Source organism: Apis florea, unplaced genomic scaffold (assembly GCF_048593485.1).
Source record: "Apis florea isolate Af1SG1 unplaced genomic scaffold, ASM4859348v1 contig_2274_pilon, whole genome shotgun sequence".
NCBI classification, from domain to species: domain Eukaryota; kingdom Metazoa; phylum Arthropoda; class Insecta; order Hymenoptera; family Apidae; genus Apis; species Apis florea.
The window spans coordinates 368,863-391,161 of record NW_028256550.1 but is presented as its reverse complement, the minus strand read 5'-3'; the positions used below and the strand labels follow the sequence as shown (position 1 = coordinate 391,161).

Sequence of the window (22,299 nt, the reverse complement as noted above, 5' to 3'; positions counted from 1 at the left end):
ATTCTTTATTAATTAAAATTTATTTATTCTATTTTTAATTTTTATTAAGCGAATCCATATTAAAAATATTAAAAAAAGTTGTTATTATAATTAATAATATTTAAAAAATAGAATAAGAATCTATAGAAAAAAATAATAATTTGATTTAGAAATTTACTGAAAATAAATCATTGAAAATGATAGAAATTTTTTCGTTTAAATTAAAATAGATCCTAGTTGAGTAAAGATTTGTGAAAAAAATAAACTATTGTCATCGATACATCTATAGAAAATATTTATATGTATATTTTTTAATTTTTTGCTCTCAAAAATTTTACGAAATTCAAAAAATTTGTCTTGTGTCTCAAATGCATTAAATTAATTATTCCTATTAAATAATAATATATGAAATTAACAATGAGTATAAAAAATATATATATAACAATATGTCAAATCATATTTCTTATTTATCTATATATCTATATCATATTATGTATTTTTAAACTTTTTATGCACTTATGTATTATGCAATGATTAATCATTATGAATCATTTTACAAAAACACAAATATAATCAAGAATTTGTTATTTTTATGACTTGCATTTAAGTAATAAAGGAAGAATGAAAATTAAAATTGACTGGACATTTTGCAAAATGACTAATTGTTTCACGATTTTCCTTGAAACATCAATATCATTTAAAATTCTAGGAAGATTGCTAAGACATTTACGCTATCTTTCATGATCTCTTATATATGAATGAGAATCGCATTTCTGACAACTATAATTGCTATATTATTTTGAAAAAAAAATAAATTTACAACAATATACTTTTATAATATAAAATTGATACAAAATGAAATCTATGTTTTCAATAAATGGCCAAGAATTTTTAACGATAAAATAAATAAGAATGAGAGAAAATTTATAAATAATTTAATATAATTTATTTCAAATAATATGATTCGATACAAATATCTAGATGAAAAATCCTGAATTGGAAACTCTCTTTATTATACGGAATAATCCAGAAACAAAGAGTCTTTAATAAAAAAGGCGCCTCTATCCAATGAGGAAGACGTTTCAAATCCATCAGAAGAGCCTGGATCATTACGTCATACATTTGCATTGCGCGGAATGTGAAATTCAATTTATGATTGTGAATATATATGATCCTGTCAGTAATTACCCTCGTTAAAATGATTGAATATATTAGCGAGAAATGCGTTGTTACTAATTATTATCTGTAAAATATTATCGCCATCTACGTTGTCATTTGCCACTATGTCTTTCGTACATTGCACTTGAATAAACATAATCATTCAATATGTAAAAACATATGAGGTATGATCGCATAAATTATCCTGAGTACATTCTAATTCAATTATCTTCAACAGTTTTATGATAATATAGAAATCCGACGATAAACAAACATATAGAGAACATATAGAGAAAAATAAAATGGATTTCTAGAAAAATAAATTATTATAATCTTAAAATCTTAATAATTTTCAAGTTTATTATTAATATTATTATAATTTAACATTATAATTTATAATTAATATTGTTAATTATTAAATTGACATTTAAGCGATATATCAGTGCACAAAGAAGATTTTGTTATGAATTTTCAAATCTTAATGAATACATATTTTTTTGAATAAAAAATTATATTATTTGTACTTCTTTGATATCTTAATTTAATTTATAAAAGCTATCATAAGGAAAAAAATATTAAAATAATAAAATTAAAAATATTAAAATATTTGCGGAATAAACTTTTATTGATGATTAATTTTAAGACTTATTTTATTTTTTGATTAAATAGATACATATGTATGTTTATATGTTATGTATATATTTTCAAATGATTTTAAGTCATGTAGATTTTAAATCAGTGACATTTTTTGCTTAAGTAAGAAAATATTGCGATTAAGAAACTCGAATAATTTTTTCATATATTAGTCACAAAATAATTGAATAAAATTGAGAATTATCAAAAATTAGTAAATACATGACATTACATTATAAATATATTAGTAAGTAAATCAGTTAAGATTAATTAAATTAATGTTTGTTAATATTTATTTGAAATCAATTTATTCATTAATCGATTAAAAGTATAAATATAATTTAAATAAATAAAAAGCTGACAATTAATCAGTCGAAAAGCGAGATACAATATATAATATTATAGTATAGTATAGTAAAAAAAAATTATCTGATTTAAAGCCCATCAGTTTTTAACAGAATTTTTTAGAAACTAAAAGATATCGATCTATAAAGATAATCCTGTAGCACTCGAATATCACGCACCGGCATTTCTCGAGAATCCATTGAGTTGTGTGCATTATATGTACAACGCGATGCAATATATGCGTAATAGGTAGAGTGCGATACGTAGCGTAGAATAATCCGGACTACGCATTGAATGCTAACATGAGTGAGGAACGTGCGCGAGGAATGGTTGCATGCTTGGCGCCACCGCAAACACGGTTCGAGAAAACGACGCACGAGATCATCAAATTATATTGTAATAGTCTCTGATTGTATTAAATTGTTTTTCTTTCTCATTCTTTATTTTTGTTATTTATTTTTTTTTCTTTTCATTTTCATTACAATTAATAATTGCTATATATATGCCGTTCTTGTGCAAACTTTAATTTTCTTTTTTGTCTTTAAAAATTAATAAAAATAAAATATAATTAAAAAAATATTTATATAAATAATAAATATATTTTTATTTAATATTAATGTGAATATTAATGAATAAATATAAATATAATGAAAAATATATAATATACATGTAAGAAATAAAACAATTAATATATTCGTGAATGAAAATTAAAATAAATATAATTTTGCATCAAATGAAGTGAAATAGGAACAGAAGAGTATGACAATAGATATAACAGAGACAGAACTATCTCATTTTATTTCTATCTCATTTTCAACACAAACTTCAATTACTTATAATTTAATCAATCTAGAATTGATCCTTTTAAATGTTCTACAAATATATTATTTACACATTTTATTATATCTATGTATATCCTACTAAAATATATTAATATATTAAGCATCTTAGTTAAGAAATTAAAAAGCATATCAAATTACAAAATTTATATTTTTTATACTAACATTTATTACAAAATTTTTAATTGTAAGTATAATTTTAATATATAAGTATAATTATTATATAATAAAATCATTTTTTCTAAAAATTATAGATAAATTTGTTGAACTTTTTTGATACACATATAATAGAACAAATAATTTTTTGTTATTTTCAAATAAGTTTCAAATAATTTTTTCTTCTGAAATTATCGTTATTTAAAAATATATAAATTTTTAAAACAATTATAATATATTCAGATTAAAAAGTATTCGGAATATTATTATAAATTATTTTTATAAAAAATATAGTAAATCGAAATATATCTTTTTTTATGAAGCACTGTAAAGTTTTTAATTTCTTAAAAAAAATTATTAAATATAAAATTATAAATATTAGAATCGTTTGGATATCATTTGTTATAATTTTAAATATAAATTTATATGGTAATTTAATATACTTATATTCGTTCTTTCATTATTTAAATGTGTTAATATTATACGAATAATTTTAAATATTTTATCATTTTTTTTTAATAACGTAATTTTATGTAATGTATAATGCAATTATTTCCGGTAAAAATATTTCTCTTAAAATCTCAAGAAGAGAATGTATTTTAAAATCATATTTTTTATATACAAATTTATCATTTGATTCATAATCTAATATTTTTTTTTCTTTGTCATATATAAATGAAAAAACTTGATGCAATGTCAGTCATTTTCTTTGTAGAATAATTGTTTTAATTATTATTATTTGTTCTATAATCTTTTCATATTTTTGTAATTTATTCAACAAATTCGAGAATTTTTTGTATATTATATGAAAGATTTTGCTTTATTTTACTAACAATTTTTAATTAAAATAATTTATAATTTCTCTTTAAAACAAAATTTAAAATAATAACAAAACTATTAATTTGTATTATTGACTCAATATTTTTTTTTATGTCTTTAAATATTTTTAAGAAAGTTTGATATATATTCTATATATGAATTGTTAATATAATTTTAGAAAAATTTAATTTTATTGTTCGTAATTTCTGATCTTGTATCACAACTGTTATAAAGTTAAATTTTGAATATGAGAATTTTATTGTAAATGGTCTAAATATATATAATTTCATCATTAGTGTTTGCAACAATCAAATAATTCAAAAAACATTCACAAATTTTTATTATGTTCATATACATTGTTTAATTTACATTATGATATAAAAATATAAGAGAATTATATTTTTATATGATATTTCTGAAATTATTAAGTATATCAAGAATATAATAGATAATATTTATTATAATATTTATAATCACATTTAAGATTTATATATATACATGTATTATCCACAATTAAAGATTAAAGATTAAAATAAAGTAAAACAATTAGATAAAAGAGAATATCAATATTTCTCTTAAATAAAATTTCTCTTAAATTTCTCTTAAAAAAAGATATCATATTTATGAATGTAAAAGGTATTCTTAGCATTTTATGATTAATTATGATTATTTTTGTGTTGAAGTTCATTTTTATGTTTATCAAAAGTGAATTTTAAAGTTTAAAAATCAATATAGCATAATAACTATTTTCCAAACTTGGTATTGAAAATTATTATAATAAATAAAAGATTATGCAATGCATGCTGTATTTTTTTATACTATAGTTTGACGGTTTAAAATCCATTTAAGTACATATATGTAAGTACATATTTATATATTTATATATATTATACATATCGTGCCTATTCTGTATTAAATAGAATTTAAATGTATCGCTTTATATATCATACATACCGCTTGTGTATTATTTGTGATTCGGATGTGTCTCAGACACATTTGATAGTCTTCGATATTTTTTCTGTTTGCTCACAGGATACGGTCATAGCATTAACTTGCATATATTTAACTGTATCTCGTATAAGATAATATTTTTTAGCAACAAACAGTACATGAAGATTGTACACTGTAATGCCTATTATCAATCATTGTTAATAGTTTAAATTTTGATTGTAATGTTTAAAAACATTTGACAATTGAATGGGATAAATCGTCTAAATCGTTTAAATTATCTTCTCTTTCCTTTTTCTTTATTCTTTATTCAAAAATATGATGTTAATGATAGTTAAGTCTTTAATTAAATAATTTTCAATTTCGAATTGATACATTTATCTCGGACAATAATACAATTCTCGGATAGTAATGCATAAATGTCCACACACGAAATGAATATACAATACAGTTGTGTGTAAATGGATTTTTAATCGATTCTGTCTAAAATGTAAGTATTAATTTTTTCTAAAATATTTCATATATGGATTTATTTTTTATATATTATATTTATTATATTTATATATTTTAAATTTTAAATTTTATATATAAGAAGAAATGGAAGTATTTTTTTTTTAATGTATATTTATTTTTTCTTAAAATCATTAAAATAATTATATCGTTTGTTAAGATTTAATGATACATAAAAATTGTATTAATTTAGAAAAAAAAATAATTTATTATTCATTTGTTTAAAAACTTGCCTATTTATTTCTAGATTTCTTATGTAATATTTTTTGTTTATTATATTATTAATTATTCTAAATTATCATTTTATTTTCCTAAATGTTTTTGTTTAAATTTCGATGATATGATATATAATAAAAAAACTATATATGCTTTATTAAAAAATTATAAAATATAAAAATACATGATAATATTATTTCTTTAGTTTAATAAAATATATAATGTATAAAAATATAACAAAAAACAAAAAACATATGAACATAAATATATAAAATGAGTTAATTATAAAATTAGATAGATCTAGATTTATGAATATTTTTATAATGTTTTAAAAATTATTTTATTTATTTATAAAAATAATATGATAAAAATAATATGAATTTTTAATATAAAACTAAAATGCTATTTAATAAAAATTTCAACATATGAAATATTTTTTCTTCATATAAAATATAAAATATCATAAATTACTTAATAGGAAAATATATGTGTACAAAGAATATATTAAAATTTTTTATCTATTTGAAAAAAAAAATATTTAATTGAATTTAATTTCTTTATTATATCTTATATATTTATATTCTTTTATTATTTTATTATTATTTATTTATATGTTTTTGTTTTCTTATCACAAATAATAAATTATTTAATTATTACATATATAAATAAATTATTTATATAAATACATCTAAATGACATCTATAAAACATAAACAAAATAATTATTAATTAATTAAGTAAAAAAGTAATTATCTACACTGAATATATGGCATTATAGTGATAACGATTTATTATCTCATTTCGTAATTTTTTCTTCTTACTATTATTAGAATATAATAGCAAGGAAAAAAATATTTATATATCTTTTAAAACCTATTTTAAATATTTTATTTAGTGTATATATATTTTGTGTTGTATATATATATATATATATATAATGATAGAAAATTGATGAAAAACTTTACGAATTTATCTCTGTAGATATTAAATAATAAAATCTGCTTAATTCTTTCTATAAATATCTATAAATTTCAACGAAAAAAATTAAAAAAACAAAATAAGAATAAAAAAAGAAAACTTGCATATATAAAAATTATACACATTAAAATATATACATCAGAATACATTAGAATTGAATTTTAAATCTCCGAAAAGGAGAAAGTTCACTGTTATCTTTATATTATAAAATAATGATATGTGCATATTTACTTGTTCTATGAATTAATTAATTTATACATATCTTAATATAGTTAAACATTAATTTTTATGATATAATGGCTGAACATATAATGAAATAAATAATGAAAATTAGATGAGTTTGAGTTTATTGATATAGATCATTCTACTATCGTATTGTTTCCACATATAAGATAATTTATAATTGGTTAGCAATCATTGAAAAATATTAAATATGCAATTCTATGAAGCATTTTTGTAAATCAAAATAATAAAATCTAACACATTCAAAACTTCAATTAGATTAATTTTCTATAATTAAATTAATACTTCTTCTTTTTTATCATTTTGCATTATAAAAGATACAAAAACTTTTTGTTTTAAAATTGCAAATATTTGTTACACGTTATTTTGACATATTAATAAAATTTAATAAAATTATTCCATAAAAATACGCATAATTTTTTTGAATAATTTTTTTGAATTAGATTTTTAATTATAATACAAATAAAAACACATGTAAAAATTATACATTTTAATAAATTTAATAATAGATAAGACTAATAAATTCCTTTTTTTCTATTAAACCAACATCAAAAGAAATATCAAATTATTTGTCAATGATTATAAGTTTTCAATTTATTAAAAATATCAATTCGTTAAAAATTCAAATTTTATTATAAATATCAGTTAATAAATCTTATATTTATAAGTTCTTTATATCTTTTTGATCAATCTGGTTATTTCGAATCGATAATAATCGAAAATCTTATTCATATTAGATTGAACGAAATTTATTTTAAATAATAATTTAAAAAGAATTATTTCAAATAGCACTATTTATTATTTGATAAAAAAAATATTTCATTAATGTCATGTTATTTATTTTGATAATCTTCTCAAACTAATGAAATGATATATTTAATTTTTAAAAGAATTATAGAGTTATTACATAATATACTATTATATAGTATTACATTTATTTTATTTTCCTATTTTTTTTTGTATTACTGACTTAATATTATTAAAGTTTATTATAAAATTCGAAAATTAAACTTTAATTGCAAATATATTAATTTATTTTTATAAAATATTTTTTGTGAAATATTTATATTAATTTAAAAATAAATTATTTCTTAACTAATTTTAAAAAGTAATTTTAAATAAAATAATATAATTTTATATATATATATATATTTATATATTATTACATGCTCAGTAAAATATATAAATTTAATTAATTCATAATGATATGTTTAGAGTAATGTGATTCTATGGATTGCTAAAAATCTATAAATAAAAATGCATGCAAAAATAATTTTAATTTTGAAATTTAAAATTAAATTTTTTTTATTACATTATATTCTATTCATCGTAAGAATAAAAAATGTCAAAAAAATCATGAGTCGCAATTTAACCTTTCTTGAAAAAAAATATTAAGTTTCCATTAGTTTTCGAATTCGTTTTATAATTTATTTATATTTTTCGATCAATTGCAAAGAAAGAATCTATTATAGCATTTAGATAGAACTTATTATATATTTTATATTATAAAACAAATATTGAATAACATAGATATAAGAAAAAATCTAAGAGTTCACAATAGTATTAGTAGACCATAGTATTAGTAGATCTTTCTTTCTTTTTATTGCTAATAAATAACGAAGCGAAAATATATTTGGAGAAAAAAGAAAATTACAGTAAAAGAAAAGATTGAATGAAATATCTTTAATAAATTCATTTCATTATATTTATTATTTTATTCATTTTACTATTATACTTATTTCCACACTTTTTACTTGTATTTTCAACAAAACTTCTTCAATATCTTTGTTTGAAAATGACTTTCTTTCTTTTTTTCTTTTTTCTTTTTTGTTTCTTGTTATTTAAACAATATCGCATAAAAGTCTATAAACATTGAATATACATAAATATGCATCAGCTCAAGCGATGAGTTTAAGTTAATAGCTTATACAAAACTGAAACATCATTTTACTAAGTTCCAATCTTATGTCAATCATTGATTTACCCATGAATTGTATATAAAAACTTTTAAAAATGCATGTTTGATTTCAAGTAGCAACAAAGGAAAAGAACAAAATGGAATATAATATAATATGTATAATAGTATATCTATGCCAGAATAAATTTTATTTTTGTTCAAATCATCGATTCGTTCATTTTTAACATTTCCATTTTCCATTTTATCAATGATTAGAATAATAAGTTGTATATAGCATATAGCATGGTGCGTGATAAATTCTATAACATGTAGGTATCTTAATAAAGATTCATTTTTTTATTATAAATGAAAAATGTGAAGAAATGCATTTAAATAGAAAAAAAATAGATAATAATTATTAAGAGAACAAAGATCTAATATAGAGAGAAAAATTATATTCATACAGAGATATTGATCAAATGTAGTAATATTTTTCTTATTTTTCTATTATTAATCTAGATTTAATATCAAATATATTTTATTTTTCTATATTAATAGAATTTTTATTTAAAGAAACTACATATACTTATTTTGAGCAATCATTTATAAGCACAAAAATATTTATATTTTATAGAAAAAATATTCTTGCGTTTTGTGACCAAATATTTATATTGTGAACAAATATATAATATTTTTTTATTGTTTTATTAAATTATATATGCTATTTTTTTATTAATTATTTGATTATAATATAAAGAAGTTCATGTTATAAAAAATTATGTCAAAATATTATGTATAATGAAATAAATGAAATAATCAATGCAATTTAATTCCAAAAAAATAGTAAAATTATGAAAGGAATACTAAAATAAAATATAGATTGCTTTATAAAAAAAAAAGAAAAAAAAACATTTATTTTCAACATTCTCACATTGATTTTGAAATCTCTAAAAAATATTATTCCTTCTTTTATTAAATAAAGAAATATAACTTCCTTTTTAAAGTAAATAATATTTTTTTTTGATATTTTTATCAACAATAAATAAAATGTTTAAAATACTCAAGTTAAATAAAAATATATATGTATAGTATTTAATAGTATTTAATATAGTATTTAATAATAATTTAATTTGATTTTAAATTACTTTTGATTACTTTAATAATTAAACAATTCAATAGATTTAATATTAGATATAAGATTAATATTGAATATTTTGTATATGAATACATAAAAAATTTAATATTATATAAACATTATATTCACATTATAAATTTAATATAATTTAATTTATAATTTGTAAGAATGTTTAATAATTTAATGAAATATATATTTATGTAATATAATTAATGTAATATAAATTATGAATTGTAATATAATATAATAATTTATATAAGTTAGCATTTAAAAAATCCTATGGAATTCATTAACAAAAAATATTTAAAAGTACCATTTGTTTTTAAAATTCTAAAGTTATTAATGATTTCGTGCTATTGTATTTTCATATGTAATTTGTTTATTGATAAACCAATATTTCCATGCATGCAATATCGATCGTAAAATTATCCACGATTTATAGAGAAATTAATTACTAGGGATAATTAAATCGTATTTAATTATGTTTAATTGTGTTTAATTATGTTGCTTATCTACTTAACGAGCACGTTATATTAAAAAAATAAAAGAAAGAAAGAAAATATTACAAAATCGATAACATTATCATATTATATTTGCAAAGAAAATAAGTTTTTTTGGTACATTATCACTTGCAGCAAGATATTTTCTTTTGGCAGAAATTTTAATACCTATCAAGAATTGTATATATGAACAACAATTTAAATCGAAAATTTATTCTAATAGAATCGGTTCATTAATAAGAAACGAAAAATCCTCATAGAACATTCATTAAATTAAGTTTGATTATTTCTATTAATATCGAATCGTCAATCTTATATATGTATATGGAATCGTATTAACTTATTCGAATAATTTATAGTGAAATTGAGGAGAAATTTAAAGATATATTAAACATTATATAGAATTAGCACTTAAATAATTAAATAACTTTATTAAAAAATGATATTTTTTCTTTTTCAATAAATTTCTTCCTATATTTATAGAATTATAATCTACATATTTGTAGATAAATACGCATAAAGATCATATATTAATTTTTCGATCATATAAAGATTGAATGGAGATGGAATTGAAGAATTTATTTCGTGAAACCATATAATTGTTTTAAAAACAGCAATTGTTTTAATCAAAAAATGATATTTATATAAATTCAAGTTTTTGTCGATTTAAATAATCCTTACAGATTATATAAGAAGCTCATTTTGATTATTCAGATAGTAAAAATGAAATTGGAAAATTTTCACTTCAAAGTTATATACTTTAACATAAAGTTCATCTTGATATTCAAGCAGTAAATGAAAAATTAAAAAAAAAAATATTTTCTTTAATATATTATACTTTAATTTTACTCGAAATGTATCATAAATTGAGAGATTATTATTAAATAATAATTGAGGAAAATTAAAACATTTATGATTTGACGATTCGATTTTAATTAAAATATAAGTAATAATTAAAATTTTATCTTTATTTTAGATATAAATAAGTACATAAAAGCTTACATGATAATAATTAATTGTTTTATACTTTTTAATTAAATAAATAAACTAATTTTAAAATAAATTATTTATTCAAATAATAAAAATAATAAAAATAAAAAAATATATATTCAACATAAAAAAATATTTTAAATATTCGTAATCATGTTAGATGTCAATTTATGTTAGGGTATTAAGATATGTTTTTTCGTTCAGTTATTAATAAAGTTCAGTATATTAATAAATCTATATTATAAATATAATTATAGATTTTATAGATATCAGTTAAATAAACATTTTGAGCACAATGTCATAATTATATTTCCACTTTAATATTCTAAATCATATTTTTTAAACTATATTTTATTAAATTTGGAAAATAATTTTTTTTATTCATAAGACATTCATATTTATTTCTTTCTCCCATTCATTATATAAAATTTTCTAAAAAATAATTGATAATTGATATTAAATGAAATGAAGATTGTTTATAGTCGTATTTTTTTATTATTTTATTATTATTTTATAGTTAATAATAATATGATATATGAGACTATATATATGGAATTTCGATGATATATTGTATTGATTTTTCAATAATCAATAAATCATTTTTTTCTTATTTAAAATCAATATAAAATAAAAAAAATGAAAATGATTAATTAAAAAGTGAATAATATTAATCCTGAAGTATAATAATTCGATAAAGAGAAAAAAAAACATGAACAAAATATATTCAATATAATAATTAATAGTAAGAATAATAAATGATAATAAATGATCTTGTTAAATATACTTGCAATAAAATTAAAATATAATATATTAAAAAAGAATTTATTTTATTTTATTTTATTTTTCTTATCAATTAAGCATTAAATTTTATAATGCAAATTTGAAAAAAATTTTTTAAATTTAAAAATTTAAATATAAGATATAAAGATTGTAACAATAGATAATTGTGAATATAATTAAAAATATTTTTATCATTGTCAATTGATTATCGAACCAAGCAAGAATTTTTGTTATTGTTAATATTACTTATTATTTTTATACGATAAATATTTTTGTATTATATACGAAATATTATATATATATATATATATATATATTTATATATATGATAATATTATGATATATGATGATATAATGCCAAAAAAAATTCGGTTTTTTAATTGGATATCAATAATCAAAATATAATTGACAGTAAGCAAAATTTTAAAAAATGATCATAATTATGTATTATGTAATATTATAATTTATTATTTTGTATTACAATACTTTGTAATAGTATATGTTTATTATTTTATAATTATAAAAAATATAAAATATATAATATAAAAAATAATGTTTATTATTTTATATTTATGTTTAAAATTATACATATATTTGAAATATTTAATACAATTTATTTCATATTACATTATTATATTATGTTATTAAGTCGATTAAGTTCGAAGGAAACGAATAGTTTATAGATAGATAGAAATAGAATAGAATAGATAAAATTAAAATAATTTATTTTTAATCTCTAACTTATCAGAGATGAATTTTGTATTTATAATTGATAATTCCATCAAAATATTATAATTGAATACATCATTAATATATTATAAACAATATCTATCAATATATCACACTTTTTTGATATTTTTTTCGTTAAGTAATTTTTTAAAAGAAAAATTTTTATTTTTTGAATCCATCTATTTTTGTGATTATTTTGCAAATATATAATATAATATAATAATATAATATAATATATATACATAATATATTTTAATTATATATTAAATTATATTTATATATATTTTAATAATACATATTTAATGTATTTAATAATATATTTAATCTAAAATATATTAATTTTTTATTTATATTATATTTTTTAAAAATATTATACATAAGGTACATACTCTTCTAAGCAAACGATATCTGAATATTAGGTTTAATCACTGAATTTAGTTACAGTTATATAATTAAAAAAATCAATTAATTATTGCTAATATTAATATGAATTGAAAAATCCATGTATTATATAAATTATAGATTTTATTATATATATTCATTAATTTTTGTGATTAAAAGATATGTTATATCTTTTAATAAGTTTTTAATAATTCTTTTTAATTACTTTGTGCATTTTATATATAAAGATAGATATTGATTTTTATGAAAAGATAAAGATTTTAATTAGGATTTGACATCTCTTAATATTAGTTAATACAAATATTTTTTTCTATTACCGGATAATATAAATTTCAATCTTGAATTGTATTAATATTCGGATTATATTATTTTTGAAAACTTTTTTAAAATTTTTTTCAGAACTTTTTATTCCTTTTATTCTCTTAGAAGAAATAATGAATTATATATGAATAAAATATTTCAATATTATATATATATATTTATAAAATCAACGAATTTCATTTATTATTATCTGAATCAAATACTACTAAAATTAATTATGAAATTATGAAACAAATACTATTGAATTAATAAAAACTTCATGAAAATAATAATTCCTTTTAGACATGATATCTTATTCCAATATATTAAGATAAAATATTTATAAATTCATAATATAAAAAACCTAATTTGTTAATATTATTACAACTTCAACCCGAATTAAATTTTGAAAAGGAACAAAAAATTGTATGTAAATATCGATTGATTGCACAATTGCATAATCAAATTTTATTTTCCATAATTTATACAATTATTATTTTCAAAAGGTATGCAAATTTTGTGCAACCATTTTTTGCAATAAAATAAATCCAATTAATTTAAAATCCATTTTTGTCGTTATATTATCCACCATAAGCAATACAGAAGTTATCTGCTGTGTTGCTAAGTTTATTATTTAAGCTATGAAGTTAACGAAGTTATGAAATCATCTTCATTGTTTTTTTTGTATGTTATTTTTTCAATCTTTTTTTAATCTAGTTTATTTTTCTTTTTTAACATTTCTTCTTTTTTTGTACGTTCTTTTTCTTTTTGTTTTTTACATTTTTTTTCTAATTTCTGACTTCTATTTTTTTATCGCATTATATATATATTATATATATATATATATATATAGAAAGTATGATAAATTCTATATATTGTGTGTTTTTTCATTATGTTCAACTTACTAAGTTCCACTATCTCAGAAAGAATGGAAGATATTTGAAGAACATATTCAACATTAAAATGTTCATTTTTAACAATATTATTTGCATTATTTCTTATTAATATATATTGTTTATTGAAATAAGTAAGTTACAACATATTAATATATTCTATATAATAGTATTCTATTTTTGTATTGGAAAAGATAAAGTCATGCTAGATAAATAAAAATTATATTAAGAAATTATATAATAAGAATTTGGAAAAATTTATGTCTAGTTGCCATTTTATGATTTTTCAAAATTATATAAAAAAATTTCATGTTAATCAATTATCATTATAATGTTAATTGTTTTGATGTTTAATATTATTAATTTATGAACAAAATAGAAGAGAGAAAAAATAAAATATTATATTTTTTTGAGAAAAATTTTAAATATCGATATTTTTCCTATTCTATTTCATCCAACTTTTCTTTACGCAGTCTCAAAATAATTTATCTACATATTTATTATACAATTTTTATTCAATTAATTCATATTTCAAATAAAACATAATAAAAAATAATACAATATGATATGATAAATATATATAATTGGCTTGCAATTGTTTTCAATTTTTTATTTAATTTTTCGCAATAACCTTAAATCAAATAATCAAATAAACATTTATTTAATTATTTTAATTATAATTAATATCTAACTACAATCAATTTTCTTAAGAGAAAGAAAAATCTCTGAAAATGAATAATGATAAACAAATAGACGACATTTCTTTCATCCATCAACGGATATTAATTAAAATAGCTTTCTTCTTTAATTCTCTCTTGCATAGAAACGATTCGTGTCTAATGGTACGAGTTGTTAATTATCAAGGCACGTCTCGACAGTGTCATCGTCATTGACACGCGCGCCTATTATTGGTCCACATTTTTCGCGGTTGTTATTATTAATTGTAAGTTCGTGATCGAATATCACGAATACAATAACGCATCAAGAATGTATTATTCTTTTATTCTTCTTTTTTTCTTCTAAGTAACTCCAAGTTTTATTAATTCTATTTGAGAAATTATAAAATACTAAAGAAATGGAATGTAAAAAAGAGAGAAGTATTGCATGAATAAAAAATATTTTTTGTTATGAAAAAAAGAGGAGAAAAAAGATATTATATTATAATATTTATATATTATAAACTGGTACATATAGAGATCTTAATATTTAAGATAGCTAGATCATTTAAATAACATTTGATATAATTACTTGATGTTAATTTGTTATGTTGTATAGATATATGATTAGGATGGTATATGGATGACACGTGATTTCATTTTTTTTAATAAGATATAAAAATTTCTTGATAAGAATATTTTTTAAAATATAAAAATCGACATATATATTATTAAATTTTTTCATATAGTATATTAAAGAAAAGTATTCTTAACGATTTATGATCAAAATTTATTTTTGAATTATGAATCCAAAGTTTTGTTTTATATAGCATATTAATATGTTTATGAAATATTTTTGAAAACTCCATTTTAAAAATTAAAACATACATAAAAATTGATGTATAAAAATATCGGTTGAGATTTATTTATTAAATTATGTAAACTACGGATATTTGTGCAAAAATTAAATGTAAAAAAATCTATAGAATATACATGATACAAAATATTCAAAATACAGTACATATTATTATTTGAGGAATAAAATAAATTTTTATTTATATTCCATTTCTTTAATTAGATTTATAAAAATTTGATTTTGCTTTTAAATTTATCTAATTATAAAGAATGGAGAGACAAAGCAGAACATAAATAGAAAAAGACGGCTCTATCTTCTATTTTATATTATTGTTTTTATCTCGCCTTTAACAAAAATTTAAATTGCTTATAATTTAAAATTTTATAAATGAATTTTAACGATATTTTTATATATTAATTTTTATTTTTTTTAATGTCTAGGATTGATCTTCTAAAATTATCCCACTATTATATATATTAATACTTATATAATTAATTTTTTTTGATTTATTAAATTCTAAAAAAAAAAATAATTCAATCAAATAAGAAAGACTTAGTAGAAATATTATTTTTAAATTAAAAATATAAGCGAAACCAATTTATTACGAAGAAAATAAAAATAATAAATTTTGAAATAAAAACAAATACAAGGTTATAAGAATATATATGAAAAAAACAGATGTTTCAATAAAGTATTATGACTATAAGAAATAATTGAAATATGAAACTGAGTAAAATATGAAAATCATTGAAATAATTGATGTAAAAGAGTTTAAATTATAATTTAAAACATAGAATATTGTTACAATAAATATAAAACTATATTTTTATTAAGTAAATACAAGTATATTATTTTTTATTTTCTATATTATCTTCTTATAAAGTTCCGTCTATTTCATATATAGAGTATTTCAACTATAAATATGTTCGAATATCTTACAAAGTTATTAAAATTATCAAAAAATATTTGAATAAAAGTTATTTAATTTAAAATTTAAAACAAAAAGTGAGAGGGATTTTAAGACAATTTCATTCTTTAAATAAATTATATAATTTTGTATGCATTAATTAATTTATCTAGACATTCTTTATAAAAAAAATATTATAATCATATCGAAAAACCATTGGTTTAGGAGATGTTTCAATTTAAATATTGCGATGTTATATTATTAGAATTGAGAAATAAGAAAATGATAATTTCTTATAATTGATTCTTATTCAGTAACGGCAATAACAAAACACACTTTTTATTCATCTTGTTTACTATCTTTTTATATTTTATATCTTTTTAATATTATCTAATAACTTTATTATTTTTTATTTATTTTCCACCGTGATAATTGCAAAGAAAATAAGATTAAAATTATTTTTTATTCGTAGATTATTTTAAATTAACATAGCTAATATTATCAGATATGAAATGATAAAATACAAAAATTATTACATATGAGTCAAATAGAAAATCAAATAGAAAATATATTAATTATGAATTTTTTTTATTATTTCGAGACACTAAATTCGTTTTAGAAATATTGCTTACTTATTATAATATATTCTTATATTATAAAAAGAAGAAAATAAAAGACAAAAAAACAAAGAAAGAATTTTAATAGATTGATATTATGGTACTTCCATAGCTACGATTTTAGAAAAATTGATTATAGAATGAATATGATAAGATATCAAAGGCAATTTGATTTAAACTATGATATAATAATTTTAATAGTCTACAATCAAGATCTAAAAACCAAGATTAACACACGTGATCGATTATAAAATTACTATGAGTATAATTGTTCTTCAAACTTCATTATCGGCATATTATGTTATTTAAATTAAGTTAAAATTAATATTCATATGAAAAAGAGTTAATTCCTGTTCTTTGAAAATTTAATAAAAAATTTATTGATAATAAGAAATCAGAAAAAAAAACAAAAATCGAAAACTATAATAAAATATTAGTTTTTTAATGAGACATTAATGAGTTGTGCAATGATCATCAATAAAAAAATTACGTTATTAACATTATTTAGCTCTGAAGAGATTATATATTATGCATGTAAATATGATCTTTAAAAAAAAATTTCATAAATTTTTAATTGATTTTTATTAACAAATTTTGTGTACATTTTTCTGTTAATAATATTAATAACAAGTTAATATTTTTACTAATTTCAATTATTTCGAATAAAGAAATTTAATTTTGAAAAGAAATTTCAATTATTAAAAATCGTAATTAATTTATTTATGGTTAAAGTTAACGATTACCTAGATAAATAGCTGAAATAGCTAGAAGTTCTAAATTCATTTAATTTTATTATATTTTATTAGATGCAACTTAATTTGTTTCTATTTTAAATTTTTATAATAAATTTTTCAAAACAAAAAAAATTGTTTGTTAATCGATTTTGATGATTATATAATAGACGTTTCAAAGATTCAAAATAATGCATAAAAAATAAAAAGAGAAATATCTGTTAATATCTGAATATTTGAGATAAGCACACGAAAAGGTATTCCTTAATGAGAAAAAAGAAAACAAAGAAAAGAGAATCTCATAAGATATTGGTTCTTCCCAAACAGGTTTTTTAGATACATTCTTTCTCATCTTGATCCTCGCCATTTGTGCAACCAGCTTCTTATTAATTATCATTCATTTTCGTCTAGAGAGATTAAGACATGTGAATTTTAAGATATTTTTCTTTCTTCTTCCAATGAAAAATCTCTATTAAATAGATAGATATTATATTTCAAACAAACATCAACTTTGTTCGATAAATTTTTTTTTCTTAATGATATTAGAATTTAATGTAATGTATAATACATGTAATGTTTTTATACAATTTATTTCTTTATTTATTTCTTTTTTAAAAAATATTATATTGTTTGAAAATAAAATTAAAAAATTTTTGCTTTTTTTATTTAATAGTGCAAATTACATCTTCATTATTAGCAATTATTGTTTAAAACTTATTATATTAATTAAAATCTTGGCATTTTTTTAACTTTCAACGTATGAAATGAATTATAACTTTAGATTTTTTAAATATGTCTTATTAAAACTTTTAATATCCAAATGAGATTTATTGAAAGTTTATACTACACTGTATAGTCAAACATTTTTTATATATATGTATAAATATATGTGTAAATGTATATGTATTAAAAAATTATATAATAATATATAAAAAAATAATATTGTTTTCAAGACAATATCGAAAACCAATAAAGACAAAATCATAAAAATATTAATGAATATAACAGTATTATTATGTTTAATATAAAATGATGAAATATTTGGTAACAAATTTTTTTATTAAGAGAAATATAACTAAAAATTATTATTAATATAACTAATATAATTAATAAAATTAATTGATTTTAACAAAAATATTATTTTATATAGATTCTTTATACTTATTAGCTTTTATTTCTACTTAAACAATTTTTTGTATTCGAGACGGTTGTTTATAAAGTAGACACAATAATGCAAAGCATGCATATTTGAATATTGAGATGGGATTTGTTGAGCAAAGATTAAACAACTCGAAACACTTAATGAGTTGTAATATCTGCAGTAGTTAGAGAGTAAAAATAAAAGATCTGATTTTTTATGAAAATAGAATTAGAAATATATAAAACACGATTGTAATCTAATAAATGATGAAGTAAGTAAGTAAGTTGCTACAAATTTTCTTATATACTTGTTATATACACATTTATATACTTATTTGATGATTACAAAAATGATAATTACAATAATTTTGAAATATTGTAATAATAATATAGCACAATTATGAAACATCATACATTTATTTTCATTTAAATAAATTAAATATTATTTCATATTATTTATAAATTGAAATTTTTTTTTTAATTATCTTACTTATTATCTTATATAGATTATTTTATTATGAAACATTTAATTTAATATAAAAATTGATATATGGTAAATATATTATTAATCTTCTATTATTACAATTATTTTTAACTTTTTTGACAACTTTTGTTTTATTTAAACAATTATTTTTAAATTTTTTTTATGAAAAAATGATAAAATCATATGTTTGCTAATTTTTTTATGTTAATTTGTTCACTCTTTGTATTGTTTATTAAAGTTTTCATAATTGTAAATAATGCATTCCATATTTTCATATCATTATTCATATTATTCAACATACGATATTTTCAATTAAATTTTTATCTTTTTTATGTTAAAATTATAATATTTATATCATGTAAATGATATTTTAACAAAATATGATTATAATATTATATTATACATAATATAATAATTATGTATAATAATATAATATTTTATATTATACATAATATAATAATAATTATATATATAATATTCTTATAATTATATTTCGTAGAAAATATTATATATATAATATGTAATATGATAAAATATATAATATATGAGTGGGACACTATGTCCATCTTGAATATTACCATTATTTGTAGTAATATGAAAAAATGTATATAAAACTTGCACTATATAAAGGGGAGCATATTGTGATACAAATATTTTTTGCGTAGACATAGAGAAAATTTCAAGATCATTTTTATTTTTTTAAATGAAATGCTGTTTTTTTTTATCGCGATGTAATAATTGATGTTGAGAAGACTTCAATAAACATCAATCATTGAAAGTCGTGCAAGGTCAAATAAATAAAATAAAATAAAATAAACTTTCTTCTTTACAATAAACAAATAAACTTCATTATAGGAGATGTTCGAATTGGTAACTGTTTTATGTTTATTGTTGATAAACAACATTTTTCAATGCTCTCTAAAGAAAAAAATCTAATGGAGTTAAGTCTGGAAAGCCAAAATGTAAACACGCTGTTCATAATATTAATATGAATTAGTATATTCAGTCTCAGTCAATTGCTAAATCAAGTAGCTGTATGATCATCCAAATGAAGTTTTTTTTAAAGAGTAAGTGGATATGATCCTCATTTATGGTGAAAATTCGAAAAGAGCTTTATATGCTGAACGATTTCCAAACCATACACATTCTTCACATCAAACATTTTAAAGATTATGCACAAAATTGAAAGAAACCAGAAATTTGGATCTTCCTAAGAGCAATCATCGTAAAATAGTAACTGATGAAAAAATGAAGGTAGTGTTCTTGCAATTGTAGCTCATAACCCACAGATTAATTCTCGACAGATTGAACGTGAGTCGGATATCAATAGAAGGAGCGTGCTATGAATCCTTGCACGACATAAATTTCATCCATACCATACTCTCCATATTCTCCATCCAAGAGTTACATAGTATAGATTTTTATGAATTGTATCGCATTTTGTTAACGGGCTCTACGAAATACAAATAAATGAAACAATTTTTTCTTCAATATTGTTCACCGTTGAAGCTCGTTTTACTAATCATAGAAATCTCAATTTGCATAATATGCATTATTGAAATGCCGATAATCCACACAAGTTACAACAAGTTGAGTATCAACAACAATGATTAGTTAAGTGTAGTATGGAATCATTGATGATCAAATAATCAAACCGCATTGATGAAAATTTTATTGGCGAAAAATATGAACACTTTATACGAAATATATTGGAAACTTTATTAGAAAATGTGTCACTAAATGTTCGTCAAATGATGTGGTTACAGCACAGCGGATATCCAGCACGTAATGCTCGTAAGAAATGCACCTAACGAATTCTATTCAAATCGATAGATAGGGCGCGGAACATTTGTTTCAACACCTCGCTCTCCAGATTTGACGCCATTAGATTTTTTTCTTTGGGCAGCACTGAAAAATATTCATTCGTCAACATTAAATATAAAATAATCACCAATTCGAATATTCCTATAATGTAAGAAAGTTTATTTTATTACTACTTGACCTTGCACAATTTGATTGATGCTTATTGAAGTCTTTTCAACATCAAGTATTACGTCGAGATAAAAAAAATAGCATTCTACTTAAAAAAATAGATGATCTTGAAATCTCCTCAATACTTTTACCTATGTGAAAAATGTTTATATCACAATATGTCTCTCTTTACAATAATAAATTTTATATACAACATTTTTTCATATTAATACGGCAATATTAGTGGATATAGTGAATATCCCACTCTGTATAATATAATATTCTTATGATCATATTTCGTTAAAAAAATTATATATATAATATTTATATTATATATTATATATTAATATAATATAATATAATATAATTATTATATATTATATATATTGTCAAATATTTGATAGATATTTTTTAATATTTTATATTTAATTTGATAATATATATGATAATATATATATATAATTATATTTTATATTTTATTTTTAATA

General features: G+C 18.2%; 1 protein-coding gene across 5 annotated transcripts in view; it reads right to left on the bottom strand.

Annotated features, from left to right (window-relative positions):
• magu (SPARC related modular calcium binding-like protein magu) overlaps positions 1 to 22,299 on the bottom strand; it is a 39,087-nt gene that overhangs the window by 9,968 nt on the left and 6,820 nt on the right. The window contains exon 1 of one of the 5 annotated variants that reach the window (XM_086903103.1): positions 2,295 to 2,383. The exons of the other annotated variants lie outside the window; for them this stretch is intronic. Within the exon in view, the coding sequence (XP_086759229.1) occupies positions 2,295 to 2,315 (21 nt within the window). The 5' untranslated portion in view covers positions 2,316 to 2,383. Of the gene's footprint in view, positions 1 to 2,294; positions 2,384 to 22,299 lie in introns of those variants that run through there. 5 annotated transcript variants of the gene reach the window in all.